General features: G+C 41.2%; 1 protein-coding gene across 1 annotated transcript in view; it reads right to left on the bottom strand.

Annotated features, from left to right (window-relative positions):
• The window catches only part of LOC146173995 (venom metalloproteinase BumaMPs1-like), a 65,642-nt gene that overhangs the window by 11,441 nt on the left and 37,668 nt on the right, over positions 1 to 16,533 (bottom strand). Inside the window, exons 10-13 of the mRNA XM_084584967.1 lie at positions 13,449 to 13,557; positions 2,301 to 2,471; positions 607 to 766; positions 399 to 524 (exon numbers count right to left, since the gene is read on the bottom strand). Of these exons, the coding sequence (XP_084441093.1) occupies positions 399 to 524; positions 607 to 766; positions 2,301 to 2,471; positions 13,449 to 13,557 (566 nt within the window). The remainder of the gene's footprint in view (positions 1 to 398; positions 525 to 606; positions 767 to 2,300; positions 2,472 to 13,448; positions 13,558 to 16,533) is intronic.

Genomic DNA, 16,533 nt, shown 5'->3' with positions numbered 1-16,533 from the left:
CTCGGCTGGATATAGAAGGTATAATGATTCAATTCCAGGTGGAGACAGTTTTTTTCTTGGGTGTCCGTTCGCGCAAACATTTTCTGCGAACAACTGCTGAGGACAGTTGCGCAGTCCATGAGCCGAGAAAAGTATTTGCTTCATAAATTGAAATATTGTTACGGACGAAAGATGAAGAAGAGGGCAGTGGCGCGGGCAGGAGCCCGCTCACAACTTACTAGGCCCGCTCACAACTTCATTAAAAGTCACCTCACGACACCATCGAGCATCTTCTCTCTGTCCTCTGTTCTCCTGTTGTCATCGCTTGCCGCCACGTAACATTATTATCGGATTTAGATGAATGGAATTTCGGAAAAGGAAGTGTTCTATAAGAGCCGTCAAAAAGGTCATATGCATACCAGGTCCTTATGGCTCTTGCTACAACCAGTGCCGTCTATGAGTATCATTGGCCACATAGAGTCCGAGGCAGCGAACTCCTTGCCATCGACAAAACACTGAGCGATACAGTGCCTGATCCCATATTTCTGCAAAAGTAAAAGCAATACAATATATGCGCATGCGGCACCAAAGCATTATATCGAGCACATTGACTCTAGATTTAAGTACCTCCATATAGTAAGTGTTGCGAAGAGTTGGGTAGGTCATGCGGCACTGCTTGTTTAAGCTTAAGCGGTATCCAGGTAAAATGTACTTCTTTGTCCACTTTTTACGAAGAATTTTGGTAGTTCGCGAGTTATTGCGTTGTAAACATCCTGCTTCGTACGACCTGCAGAGAAAGTAAATGTGTGCTGGACGATCATACATTATCACATGCTACAAAATAGATACAGCAGGTTCTCAATAGTCATGCATCCGCTTTGCTCTGCTTTCTTGCACTTAGCTTCCACTCGGCCAGGTAGTACTGCTGGATGATCGCGTATTTCGGTCGTCGCTCCCGGTACAACAGATTTTATTCCTCACCACTTCCACTGCTGTTTAGCCTTCTCTATTCGGCACGCCGCTTGAGCTGTGCTGTTGCAATGTCTTCGCTACTTGAGAGATTTTAAGCGTTCCTTGGAAAAGTAACTATCAACACTGCTATAAGAAGAGCAAGGAAAGGGGTGCTAAACTGGCGCGCGGCGTCTATGATGGAGTACAATGAGCAAAGCTTGTTAACTCGCCACACCGATACTCCTCTTCGGACCAAGCTAGCGCAATACCGGCAAGCGCGACAGCTCACTTCCAGCTCTTGAGGGAGCTCGCTTGCTACACGTGCTTGGGAACACGAGACCTAGTTAATGAATTTCGACTACAGATCTATAACCCTATTACTTGTAATATCGAAGGCTGCGCTCTTCGTTTTTATTTTTAATAGTAAACATAACATCACAAATTGGATGCCAAACAACTAATAATCTGTTAACTATCTTGGAGTCCCACACCGATTTGAACATATTTACACTTTGTACGGATTCTGCAGTTACATCTTTGCTGGCTGCCTTTTGCAACTTCACATCAACCTCTTCAGTCGCCTACTGTGTCATTAATATCATAGAATTATATCAGTCAGCGATCCTAACGCACAATCGGTTTCCTTTTTTACGTGTTTCACCCGAGTTCATTCCCCCTTCATGGTTTGAGCTAGTGCCTAATCAATTATCTGCCCGATCCGTGCCCTCTTTGTTATATAGTTCTTATGTTCCTCCGGTTCTTTCACCAATACAGGTACTCTATTGCGGCTTTTAATATGTCGCCATTCATGATAGTTTTAAATTTCGAATTCGTGGCGTAAATTAATTCGAATACAAATTTTTGTCATGGTGATCGCAATTTTCTATTATTATATCGAATTCGGCGCTGAATTTATTCTCTGATTTATACAACGCAGCAATCCCATGTTTGATTGTAAGCTTACTTTTGCGTTTTAGAATTTGCGGTCATTGCCTATGTTCCTAAGTACCTAATGTAAACATACATACATTAAACGAACAGAAAGTCACCCTATCGTTAAGCTGACAAAGCCCGTTCGCCTAATAGTCATTTTTTCTCTGTAAAAGAAAGCAAAAATTGTACACATTGTGCATATAGTTTTCTCCTACGACATCCGTGTTCGAAAATATATACAGTGCAGCAGTACACAATAGTTACCTAGGACGGCTGATTTTAATGAGCAAAAGCAATGTTATTATGCCCGCCCTTCTCTTTCTTCACCATTTTGAGTAAAACACTTCTTAAAATGTAAACCAGGTTGAACGCTTCGAACGAAGTTGAACACAATTATATCACATGCAATTTAAAGCACATACTCTCAGCCCCCATACCATGTCATCTGGGAAATTTCGTAATCGCAGCAGGAGGAAAACTTCATGCTTCGGTGGTCTTCTTCAATATAGCTCATGATGTTGCCATTTTCCCAAGGACACCTAGTTGAGTCAGGCTTAAATGATTTAATGTGACCATCTATTTGTGTCCCGTCGTGCGGACATCCCAACCTGTATCAGCATAACAAAAACAAATACAAACACAGTTTACCTAATGCGTGCATTCGGATGCGTACAACAGTTCTGAAATAAAATTCTCTAAAGTTTGCAACAACTGTTCGTATACATTCAGCTTATATGTACCAAATACAACATTCTAAGCATCGAGATCCCAACGTGTTAGCCGCGATGCCGATTTGCTACTAGTCGCTCTATTCAGTTTGAATTTCCAAGAGGTTTCAAAACGTTTGTCTCAATTTCAGCTAGCCATATTTAATATATATTTGGTCGACTGTGATTAAAGCAATCTGTGTTATGCTGAGATAGTTTAATTCTCTACTGCATAATTTGAAAATGTTCTTTTAATAATATCCGAAGAGCGGTCCAGCGCAACCTACATACTAGCAACACCAACCGCGGACATACTAAACAGTACATGTTTCCAAATGTGCTATCTTCATCAAGCTTTATAAAAGACAATGTCAGCGTTTGTTTCTTGTATGACATTTAGCTTAAAATATTACCGCTTTCATGGGCTGGTATGATGTAATAATCGCGGTGAACAAAAAAAATATTGACACCCTTATGGCTCTGTGAATAATTTTTCTGTATTCTTAGCAAATGAGTTACACATTTAGTGTAGTGCCTACTTTACGAGCTACTCTTTCTGAAGAAAACTATTATCCGGTACATATGCCTACATACATAACTTTACAAGAAAAAAAAAATGAAAAACCTTGAGTAGCCATAGGAGACATGGAGACAGAACACGGTTCTAGTGTATAGGGTACAAAGCAGTGAGCGGAACATTCACTCAGAAAGTAAAGAGAGAAAATAAAAAGCCCACATCTTCCTTGTATATCGGATGCACATTTTAGAAAACAAGAATGACTAAGAGGGTCACTATGCCTTTATATAAAAATGCAACTGATTAAAACGAATAATATGGATCGTGAATTAAAATACCAGTAATGCAGATCCCATATTTCCAGAGTGGCATTTATTCACGGTTGGTGAAGCCATCAGAGTAATAATATATCCCGAGGACGATAAGATGGTTGCAAGTCATGGATTGATGTTTGTAGAAAGTGTGAAAATGCGGGACGACCAAACTGTCGTTCCTCTGGTTGTCATATTAGAATATGTAATGCGTTATTTTAAAGACGCGAACGAATTGCTATAGTGTTCCACTCTTGCGATAAAGAGCAGAAAATCACCTGTAGTAAGCAAATTTGTGACGATTATTTGTGGTGACAATGTTAAAGGAAGGAAATTATTGTTTTCAAAAAGACAGATACTGTATTTACAACGTGGCAGAATCTTTTTCTCAGCTACTGAAAACTTGTGAAAATTACGTTTGTACTTGTACCCTAAAGTTAAAAATGGTATATAAAGTGGAAGTAAATAATGCATTCCAAGTTTGAAGCTTGACTTATAAATCTATAAATCGAACAAACTGCGACAACGACGTACTAAGCATGAGACAGAGTAAAGGTTAAACGAATGTTAGCCACCTGCACGGGAAAGCTTAATATGAAAGAAATGGGCAACGAAAGTTTTCTGATGATTGACAATCTCAGTTTCCTAACGTTCAAACGCAATAACTTCACCATTTGAAATTTGCTTATTTTACATGAAGCCCAATAGATAATTTTTTCGGGCGGGTTGTCCCTCATTTGAATATGTTTCGAACAAGCACAAAACTGATGGAGTACTTCATCGCATATTATTATATGTTGAGCTTTAGAACCAAATATAAACATTGTGCCGTTGTCGGCGTAAACAGTAAACGAAATCGTACTATTTATGTTTGTTGTACCACTCATGTGTAGATTACATGTTAGACGACCAAATAAAGTTCCTGGTGAGCCGCTGTAAAATAGGCAGAAACGACAGAAGTCAGTTTAAATATACACGCTCTTATTTCCCCTAGATACAAATTTATTGATATTAAACGTTTCCACGAATTCTATAGGTCTACATCTTAGGCACCAAAATGCGATAATCAAGGGAGCCAGAACATTGTTATAATTAATAAATATTGCAAGTGTGAGCATGTGTTTCAATTCTTGCTACAATAATTTTTTTGTGTTTAGCTGTCCCCATTGAGCTTCCTCTTCAAAATTTGCAATGTGAATTTGTGGTAATGTTTCTATATTCACGAAATTGTCTATGCCAGATATATATATATCTTTCCATTTTCTTACAGAGCAGGGATTGGTTGATAGTATTTTGGTGATATTTGTTCGCCGTCTTTAAATATCATGGACATTTGCTTTTTTCATCGCAACTGGATAACTCCTCGATTCAAGATTTAGATTAAACGTATTTAGGTTACCTTGTTGAATTGTAATAAATGTTTTCATCGTTAGTTTATTCGCACCTCATGCGTGCTCAATGTTCAGGCTCAAACATATAATGTACTTCAGATTCACCTCTTGGATAAAGAAGGGCCTTCTGTTCAATACTCGTGATAAATCCTGATGCATACAGAAATGGTTTTTAGGACAATACGCTTAATGCACTAAAGCTTGATGCAGTTCGCAAGTGCTTTGTCTGGCTATTCGTTATCATTAGGCATCAAGAAGTGTGGTACGCAATTTGCCTTTCCCGACCTGAAACATTACCAACTTCTAAAAGATGTCAGGGCGCCGAGAGGTAATATCAGCAAACATGTGATCGTACAATTTTTTATTTCTTTTATATGTTCGCAGGTAACACATGGTATTCTCGTTTTTTAGGTACCCTTTTTTATTTCCCATGTTTATGCAAAATGCTGAATGAAATTGTTATAAGCATCATTTCGATTTACATACATACATACATACATGAACTTTATTGCGAGAAATATACATGCAAAAAAAATAGCGGGTGCCCGCAGAAGCGCAAGCGCTTGTGGGCGGGCAACGGCAGTCACAGCGGTATGCATTCAATATAAAAAACGCTGATAGTACACAGTCAGTCAAAAAAGAAAAACAAAAACTGGTACAATGCATATATATTTTTCTCAGTACAATCAATAGCTAAAAGACACTGAAACCTGTAGTCAATAAACGTAATGAAATCGGCAAAAAAAGAAAAAAACGAACATAAATTACAAAGAAGCTTAATAGCTTTCTTCGCGACCTGCAATCCACGCTTTCAGTGCAGATTTAGTAGCCTTCATAGAATCGCAACCCAACACATGTGCTGGTAGTTTGTTGAAATAGTAAGGAATATAAAACTGTCGTGTCTTTTTGCCATAATTGGTATAAACCCTTGGTACCTTGTAACGTGCTATGTGCCTAAGGGACTCTGGTTTTTTATCTGGTTGTTTGAACTGGTTTGAAAAGTAATTTCTTAGAATTACCACTTGCACGTACAAGTCATGCAGGGGACTAACACCTGCTTCAGCCATCCTGGTGTTGTAGTCAGCCTTCTCATAAGCAGTTCCATACAGCAAATTAGTGGAGATTCTGCACAACAACTTATCAACCTTCCTAATCTTACAGGGCGCACACGATCCATAGACAGAAATGCCGTATCTAAGCATAGATTCTCCCAAAGATTTATACACAGTCTGACGCAACTTTACAGGTGCAGTGTATTTTATACGATACAGCTGCACAGAAAGGGAACGCAGTCGCTTTAATAAGTGGTCAATTTGAGACGACCAACACATATTAGAATCAAGATACAGGCCGAGATATTTAACACTGTTCGAGTAGGGCAGCAGCGAACAGTCACAATTGGCATAGTCATTACCATGCAAAAGAATCGACGCGGAAAGATCAACATTCTTGTGCGGATTTCGGAAACATATTAACGCAGTTTTCTTTTTGTTTATGTATATTTGATTTCCAGAAAACCAATCTACTATTTTTTTGACATCGTACTAAAGTAGTTTAAGTGCCTGTGGGCTTGATTCATGGGATATTACTAATGCCGTATCATCAGCATACTGAAATAACCTTGCATTTATATTTAAGTCAACCATATCGTTTACATAGATATTAAACAAGAAGGGCCCCAAAACAGAACCTTGTGGTACGCCGTACTGAATATCAGAAAAGGTACTAAATGATTCATTAATTTTTACTACTTGTTTACGATTAGACAGATAGCTTGCAAAATATTTTTGATATGGACCACGGAATCCAACACTTTCCAATTTTTTTAACAAAACAGAGTGTTCTACGGTATCGAATGCTTTCGATAAATCCATAAATAACCCAAAAACACATAAATTCTCATCCAAATTACCATTGATAAAATCGCAGCAATCTTCGAGAAGCTCAACCGTACCAATATTACGACGAAAACCATACTGTGTAGTACTCAAACATGAATACTTTTCACAAAATGATGTCATATATTGGTGGACAATTTTTTCCATCAGGATGCTAATGACCGGCAGTATGGCAATCGGTCTGTAGTTGGTTGGATCCGACTTTTTTCCCGACTTGTAAATTGGTCTTAAAACTGAGGTCTTAAGACCTGGCGGTATGTCTCCTGTATTAAAACAACCATTGAGTATATGTAAAAGTACTTCTTTAAGTATGGAGTAATTGCTCCGCAAATCACGCAACCTAATCCTATCGTATCCTGGTGGTTTGCTATCTGGTAGCGTCTGAATAAGGTTCCACAACTCTTCGTCATCAACAGGTGGAAACGCGGCCGAATTGATTGTTTTCTTGCCTTGGTAGGGGATGGTGGAATCGTTAGTTCGCGTTTTCAGCTCCCTAATGGATGATAGAAACGCGTCATTAAAAGAATTCGCAACGATCGCAGAATCCACCTCTCCGAAAGTACAACGCAAATTCTCATCCAAATTAGGTTTCTTCTGTCTACCTAATAACCCATTTAATAGATTCCAGGTTTTCCTTTTATTCTTGCTACACCTAGAAAATTCAGCAGAAAAATATTGCTTCTTTGCTAGCCTCAGTGCAGCAGTAAGTTTATTACGATGTGCCCTGTATTGCTCTTTCAAGGCTAGATTCCCGACATCTTGTTTATACGCACTCCAAAGTTTGTCTTTTTGATGAGATAATTTCAGTATATCATTCGTTATCCATTTCTTCTCAGGATTCCTTAACCTGATTTTAACCTCCTTTGTGGAACTGGCATACAGGTCATCAAACTTAGCTACTAAAGAGTTATAAGCATCAACGTGACTTTGAGTTAACAGTATCTTCCAGTTAAAAGTTTGAACAAGGTTGTCCAAACAATTCTTATCGATAATTTTTATCGTTCTAACAGTCTGACTTGACGTTTCCCTATCGTGCTTGAGCACACAAAGCACAGTGAAATAATGATCCGCCACTTTTCTTCGTATTACTGCATCGTTAACGTCATAATTCGGGAGTCTAACTGCTATATGCTCGATACACGACTGAGTAAGTCTAGTGCCCATTACCTCTTCTCTAGTATAACTACGAATCATATTCTCTATTCCGTATGAGGCAAGTAAGTCTAAATAGCACTCAACACCAGGCTTCCTTGTTTCTGAAATGTCAATATTAAGGTCTCCCGCTATTATCAGATTAATTTGATTGTGTCGATTTAACAATTCTGTAAGTTCAGAAAAACATACGTCGAGTATTGAGTTAGGAGGGCGATATATTGCCAGCACAAAAAATGTTTCGTCTTTGGAAGTGAGTGAAAGGGCCACCACCTCCGCCGCAGTAAAAGCACAGGATACTCTTTCAACGTGCCAACATTCTTTAACAAATACTAATACACCACCACCCCTACCAGAGTCACGACAAAAAGAGAAAGATTGGAAACCCGGAAGAATAAACGTGTCAGACTCATACTGGTGAACATTAATTTCAGTCAGAATCACAATGTCAAGGTACCTAGCCAAATCAGACAGGTAGACATTTAATAAATTCCAATCCTTCTTGATGCTCCTTATGTTGATATGGACAAGATCTACTGCAGCGTTGGCTTGGGAGTTAAACAAACTACTTCTATGTGTGTTCCAGTCGGCAAAAGAATCGAAGTCGTCAGTCATGGCTATTTGAGCTTATCAATATCACATAGGTTTTCAATTCTTATCGCTCCAGAGCCCTCAACTTTCCTCACAAAAATTTTCCCATTTTTCAGCCATACAAATTTGTATGATTTTTTCTTTGCTTCTTGTTTAATTTGCCACAGCAACTTCTTTGTCTGAGCAGGTAGGTTCTCATTAATGTACACATCTTCATCCTTCAGTGCGTAGCGCTTATTTATCCACAGTTCACGAGCAGTATGTGAAGTAAATTTCACTAGCACAGCCGGTATCCTGTCCTTTTGTGCAGGTAGTCTGTGCGCAACCTCTACGGATTTAAGTGTGGTCTCTGGAATTTCCAACCTACAAGCCAGTGACCTCAATGTAACCTCAAGGTCCTCATTTTGCTCTGGTTTGAGACCATGAATTTCTATGTTGTTACGCCTTGAGTAGGCTTCCAGGTTATTCAAGGCTGTGCTAAGATAGCTGTTGGAGCATCAACATGGTGTCAGAAGTGGGATTGATGCAAATACCCCAATCAGGTCAACCGGGGCTGCTTCCTCTTCCATCTTCCATGGCACACGCCCCAGCAGCGTCTACGTCTTGGGCTACGTGGTCGGAACATGGCGCCCTTCGTCATTAATCCGCCCGAAGCCTTCAACTTCACGATGCCTGCCAGCTGGTCAAAATGGAGGAAGCGGTTGAAGCGTTTAGACATGCCTTCCGGTCTCTACAACGCGCCAGGGTCGTACCAAGTCGACACTCTCCTCTACTTGATGGACGACCAGTCCTAAGATGTCTTTGGAACCTTCTAACGCTCTAGTGATAACGCCCAGAACTTAGAACTCGCCCTAAAGAAATCCGACAGCTATTTCATACCGCAGCTAAATGTCATTTTCGAACTGGCAAGCTTCAACACGAGGGCTCAGCACGAAGACGAATCAGTGTAAGACTTCGTGACTGTCCTTCACACATTTTCTAAACATTCCAAATACGGCACATTTCGAGCGGAACTGGTTCAAGACAAACTGGTCGTCGATATTCAAGATTATATAAATTTTCAGTTAGACTACAACTTGTCGCTCAGATTACCCTTCAGAAGACCCTTGATTCCATCAGGCAGGTCGAAACCGTATGTCCGCAACAAGTGGAGCTTCACCTTGAAACGCATACGTTGCCTACATGCAACACCGGGTAGACATCACTGAAGCATCAGGACCCGACAGCGAAGATGCATTTTTCGAAACTGTGATTCTTCTATACGTCAAGATACAAAGATCCTATTTCAAGGCCGACCTGTAAAGTTCAGGATCGAAACAAGCGCCGACGAATCTGTGATCACAACTTGGACTTTCAGCCTTACCCGTCATCAACCTGTGTTGTTGTGTGCTCCTGGGCAGATCTACAGTCCTGATTGGAGATTTCTCGCAGCCAAAGGTGCAGCGCGTCTTCAATTCTCCTACAGTGGACGTGAAACGCTCCAAACCATATACGTGCTGGAAGATGTCATAAATCCCGGACGCGGCAATTCGCCCATCAAAGAATTGCAGATGCTAAGATTTTTCAGCGCCATCACAACGAAGGTGAGTCCAAGAGGCGAATTTCCTTCGTTGTTTCAAGGCCTTGGCAAGTTACGAAGAGAGCACCACATTCGCCTGGGTGAAGGTGCGAAACCGATTGCTTTGAGCCCTCATAGTTCCATACCAATACCGCTCTACTAGAGAACAAGGCTTAAACTGCAGCGAATAGAAAATATTGCTGTCATTTTACCTGCGTATGAGCCGACTGAATGGTGTGCACCTATGGTAATAATCCAAAAACCAACCGTGGTTGTACAATGAGAGTGGACTTCACAGAACGTCCTAAGAGAGTCGAATTTGATTCGGTCGGTCGAGCATGTAATCAGGCGGCTTGACAGGGCCAGGTTGTTTTCGAAACTTGATGCCTATTCAGGGTTCTGGCAGACACCACTTGGTGGAAACAATAAGCTGAATACCTTTATCCTGCCATTCGTGAGGTTTTCTTCAGCAGGCTTTCAATTGCCATTTCGTCCACTCCCGAGCACTTTCAGAAGTAGATGGCAAAAATTCTGGAAGGGGTTAAGAGTTATATGTCATATGGACGAGTTTCTCATCTGGGGCTCAGAAGAAACAGAGCTCAACGAGAAACTTCACACCGTTATTCAACTACTAATTGAGGCAGGTGTCACGCTGAATGAGAACAAGTACCTATTTTACCTCGACCAGCTCACATTTCTAGGCTACAAGCTTCACCAGTACGTAATCAAACCCGACAAAAAATGTTGAAGCCATCCTAAAATGACCAGTCCGACAAATAGGCGCCAGTTGCAAAGAATACGCTCGGAATGACTACATATATTGCCCGCTTTGTACCCAACCTTGCGGACATACTTCAGCCACTGACTTGTCTGCTGCCATAAAAGCAGGAATTCGTTTGGGACCTTCCTCAGCAGCAAGGGTTAAACAAATGAAAGCAGCAACTTTCATTTCGCCAAGTGCTAGATGTGCACGACCCTGCTAAAGAGACAGTGGTCAGTGCAGACGCTTCTTCAGATGGTGGCAGTCATTCGACTCAAACAGACCCGTGGCAAGTTTGCAGTCAGCATGTCTCCCAGCTTCTATACCACAAGGAGATGCGATATGCGCAAATAGAGAAAGAGGCTCTTGTCTTAGTTTAAGTTTGAGGAAAATTCAGTGACTACCTTGACGGCAAGATGGTCACAATCGATACAGAACACAAGCCATTGGTACTCATAATAACGTCAAAACTTCTTGATCATCTTACACCACAGCTACAAAGATTTAAATCGAATGATTAAGTACCACTACGATGTGGTACATGTCCCTGGGAAAGAACGCCTCGTGGTAAACACGCTTTCCATAGCGCCTCTGCAAGCGACCAACAACTTAAAGAGTTAGGTAGTGAGCGACGTCCAAGCTTTTGTGCGCTGCGTGAGGACAAACCTCTCCATTAAGCAGCACTGCCTTGAGTGAATTAAAGAAGCCTGGAAAACGCGTGTCCATATATCATCGAGACCTCTGCAAGAAAACCTGGCCTTCCCAATGGGATATCCTTCTTGATGTAAGATCTTTTTACAAGCATCATCGGCAGCTCACCGTAGAGGACTATCTCCAACTCTACGCAGCTCGAGCGGGCATCCTACTCGCGTGCAAGAAGATCTATTACGCCTTTTTCAAGAAGGTCCCTTTGCTATCACCGAGACGGAGGCTCACGCTAAAGACTCCGTTTGGTGGTCCACAGTGGCAAAGTTATAGAAACCACTATAAAACATTGTCAAGAATGTCTGAGTAAGCCCAGACCCCGGAAAGTGCCTCTTCAAAACACAGAATTTTCAGCAAGACCATGACAGAGAGTTGCAATGAAACTGTTCTTCTTCAACATTGGCTGGTAGGTAATCGCCACAGATTATTACTCTAGACACCGGCACTGACCCGTATAGAGAAGCTATCATCGATTACAGAGAACAATCACAGCAAATAAATTTTTGCACGACATGGTATTCCAGAGGTGGTAGTCTTCGGCAATAGTCCGCAGTGCTCGTTATTTGATATCACGACATTTGCTCAGGAATACGGGTTTGAACACCAAACATCAAGCCCACACTACCCTCAGAGCAACGGACTCACCGAGGCTGCTTTTAAAATCATCAAACCTTCAACACAAAGGCCCATGACTTATGCTGAAAAATGGATAAAGCCCCTCTGAACGATTGATTGGGAGGTGATTGAGACAGAAGATTCGTCTTTCTCCCGAAAGTCTTGTTCCTTGTTCGCCAGACACCACCAAACTTCGTAATTTCGAAACCCAATACCGCGAATACAAGCGGAAAAATTACGATATACGACATGACGTAGGGCAAATGCAAACCCTTCTCGAAAGCGACGAAGTCTTGGTTACAGACTTAAAGTAAAAAGGAAACATGGTGGCGCCGACAAAAGAGCACCGGTAATATAAAATTGACACGAGGAACAGCACTGTGCGGCGAAATTGAACCCAGCTCAAGGCGGCGGAAGAGGAGAGAGACAGCCAAGACGCCGCATACGAGGCACATTTGTACGGCGGCACACACATAGACACGTCTCCAAGAGATTCACAAGCAACCTGAGTTACGCCTCCCGCCAGCACACCAGATGTGGACATTGCGTCAGTCCTCCCAAATGATTGCTTTTCTGTCAGGGAGATGTTGGCAGTAGCCACATATAGTGCCTAGGCCGGTTAGATTGGCTGCGTGCTTGCGCGACACTTGCTAGCTGCGGCTGGCACGTGTCTCCTGCTCGTGCCAGTATTTGTTTCGAATAGACCGGTCCTGTTGGCATCTCCTCAGTCTACATAAGGGTAATCTTGCAATGTGGGTCGCCTGAAGATATTAAACTTATGAAGCGAACCATAATTTAACCATAATTAATCCGCCACGGCACCAGAGAAAATATCCAAGCCGGTGGTTAAACCCGCGACGCTAGGCAAGGAGGAAAGAAAATCCGGCTTCAAATCTCGTCATTGGAGAATGAGCTTATAGAACTTTAAAGAAACTCCACTTTCGAGTGTAGGTACTTTGGGCCAGTGCTGTTAGAGCCAACATCTAGAAAACATACCTTCACATTTCGCCTAATTAGATAAGTCTATGAGGCCTATGCCCTACTACAGACAGGCACGTTCTATGTTCCCGAAATGTATTGCACTAATGACTGCTTGTACTATAAATGGTGAAGAAAATTGTAGCCTGATTCCTTCGATTCTCGAAGCAGGGAACCACAAATAAGGCTTAAAAAAGAGAATATTCATGAAATCACCATATTTAGTTCAATAAGTATATGTAAAATCTGTATGTAGAATTCAGACCAGAATACTTTGTTCACGCACCCTGACTAAGTAAATTCTCAGGCACCTCCATTCTTCAAAACATGAGACAATAACGCTTAGTATACGTGTAAGACTGGACGGCTAGTCACACTGGCGCTTCAAAAGAACATACTCACGTGTGGGCAACTTCATGGGCCATTATCCGAATCCCCCGGAAAGAAAAGGGGGTGTCCTCTCCAAGCTGCTGCCGGCTTTTAGTGCAAGCAGATGCAACAAAGGCGAAACCTGCATGATATTAGGATTGAAAACATATCTGAGGCATTGCGCATTGCGGACGTTTTCGTACTTCTCCGTGTTCAATAACACTTATTGCCAAATCATTGCGAAAGCCATAATATTAAAAAGGCTTCTTACTGTTTATGTGACGAACGGAGTGTTCATGCGTTCTTTTTGTTTTTCCTGTTTTTTTTTTGTGCATGGTCACGTATTATTTTATTGAGAAAGACAGTAATTGATAGGACATTAAAGTTCTAATAATTTTTCCCTGACCGAGTGGATCTCATTACTATGCAGGTGCCACTAAATTATAAACGTTTCTGATATTGAGATAGGAAAACTCTAGAAAGGAACAGTAGGCGCAGATGGCAACATAAGTTGTTATATGTGTTATATGGGTGATAGTTTAAAAATCATTTCTCGGCATCTTCGTTCCAGAGCCCCTTATACGCCCATTCACGTCTGAATGTGAAGTCTGTGGTGGTATGACGTCCGTCTTCAGCATAGTGCCAAGAAACAGCGCACCCCTGCTCAGAGCGCTTCTATTACAGTTGTTTTTACTTACCTCCTTGCCAGCGTTAAATTAATAATGACGAGTGATGCACACCTAAAAGACAAACACAGAAAGGGAACGATGGAGATGGAAAGTGCTATCTTCATCGTTATCTTCCTGTGTTTGTCTTTTATGTGCGCGCCACTGTCATTAAAAAAATCATGCGCAAACTATACCAATAAGTTCTTAACTATCATCGTTAAATATTCCGTTATAGGCCTTCAGCAACCACTTGTCTTTTGGTCCAAAAATGAACTTATTTTAATTAGGCGCTTAATTCGGCTCACTGATAATAACGTTCAAAATAATAACTTCACATGTCACTGCGAAAGTCTACTTCATAAATGCGCTTTATGATAAGATGTCCTGCGCGCCTATATCCACTAATGACAACCAGAGGCGAAACCCTAATGTAGACGTGTATTCACTAATTGATATTAAAAAGACACAACACAGTTTTCTCATGGTGCCCTAATTACAAGGGTAGTCGGAACGCAGGCACGCTACCAGGCTGCCAGCGACTAGGGCACACTCTAGGAATCCCGGAGGAGCGCTGTAGACTTCGGAACAAAAAATGATTTTCGGATCATAAACACCTTTTGTCCTGATTCGATGACCAGGAGCCCGCACGGAAGAGCTCAAACGACGAGAATAAAATAAATGCAGATTTACATCCAGCAGCAAGTAAATGTTGCGCGCCGAATTAGGCTACACTTGAAGAGAACAAGGACATGTAATCAATAATTAAAAGTGTACTTGAGAGAGCGCACTAAATATAGGAGAAGGGAAGGATATGGAGGGAGAACACTTGCAGCCTCTCCAGGAGATAAAAGATTGAATGAGAAAAGTCAAATGTGAACACACTGTTATATCCCAGGAGTGCACCATGATGGATAAGGCAAACATAAAATAAAATGTTTGCTTTAGACAAGGTGCACCGTAACACGTTCCTAAATGGTAAAAGAACGATGATCACAGAGATGTGCCGGAGAAGACAGTCCTATTCATCTGTTATTATTGGAAGCAATGACTTTCTAACTAGAGGACACAAGCTCAGCTGTTCATGAATTAAATGACAAAAAAATGGTACCGTCAGAAAGTAGTGTAATATATTGGAAATCAAAGCTCCGCTTAGGACTGGCAGTACAGCGTATGCGTTTAAGAAGAAACAATCATAATAATTCATACGACGTTGTTAGGAATATGATTACGGTATCAAAGCCAATGGTTCCGACGCATACTGAGATATTGTCCGAGGTAATAAGAACAATAATGATAGCGGCAGTAGGCAGCGGAACTGCATATTTCACTTGCGACGAAGTAAACAATGCCTTAGAAGCAAACTGAACAGTGAACGCAGCTATTAAGCACCACACAACTGAGGATAATCAGAGAGATGGTGCCGAGAGTTTTGCTGAGAACTGGCCACATCCTATTCATTTTGTTTTGTGACATCAAGTCAACAGGAATCATGCAAGAAAGCCAACACTGCCGTGCAACGGTAAAAAAAGGGCGCTATGAACATGAAAAAGAGAGCGTCAGGCGATACTAATGTGATCTGTAACAAAGTTTCAACCGCGTCACGCTTCAGTCAGCCTAATATAACTAAATTCAATTTCATGAAGCAAACTGGACAGTCAGTCGTACTCACACAACCTGATCCATACACATATGCACTTGATGATACATATATACGCTGAATATAACCACACTTACATATACACTTATATCACTATGAAAAAGCATCTATTTTACAGCATTGTTAGAGTAGATGAAAGTATGGTTTACTTCAGGAAGTACACAAAGAATATAACTATCTTTTTGTAGTCAGGTTACCCCTCAATGTCAAGCTAGTTTGCCCATTTGTGAGCTCAGCAATACCTTTTGCAATGCCCATACCTCTTTTGAAAAATGACAGTACGTTCCTTTTCACGATTGATACTCTTGACAACTTAGTACACACCACAGGAAAACTAGCAAGATGTTAGCTTTCATTCTAGCACCTTCCTACAAGCTTGCTACCTAGGTCGAGTTGGCAAATTACACATGACCACCTGGGGTTCTCTTTCGCAGCATCAACGCATTTGTCAAAAAAAAAATGATGTTCTCAATGAACCAGGGTGTCTGTGCATTAACTCACATCCTGTAATAAACTGTAATGTTCATCTGAAGATGTATTCTTTGAAAGTTGCCGATGGGCGTTCAGCTACGCTATTGTGTACTTGTTATTTACAGTTCATAATTTCAACCGCAGCTGTCCATTTTGCGAGTTGCCCCAGCCGTTACCCCATAAACACCTGAATAGAGCTGTTCATCTAGAACCACGGAAGGTTACGTGTTTGCCGAGGGGGCAGAAGGAAAGTATAATTAGTTGGAATTGGGGAATTTCAACCGATATTCTAGAATGACAATTGCGTTTTTCGTGATGAATA

Source organism: Amblyomma maculatum, chromosome 11 (assembly GCF_055883805.1).
Source record: "Amblyomma maculatum isolate TAMU_Amacu chromosome 11, ASM5588380v1, whole genome shotgun sequence".
NCBI classification, from domain to species: domain Eukaryota; kingdom Metazoa; phylum Arthropoda; class Arachnida; order Ixodida; family Ixodidae; genus Amblyomma; species Amblyomma maculatum.
The sequence above is the reverse complement of the archived record's forward strand: the minus strand, read 5'-3'. Positions and strand labels throughout refer to the sequence as shown.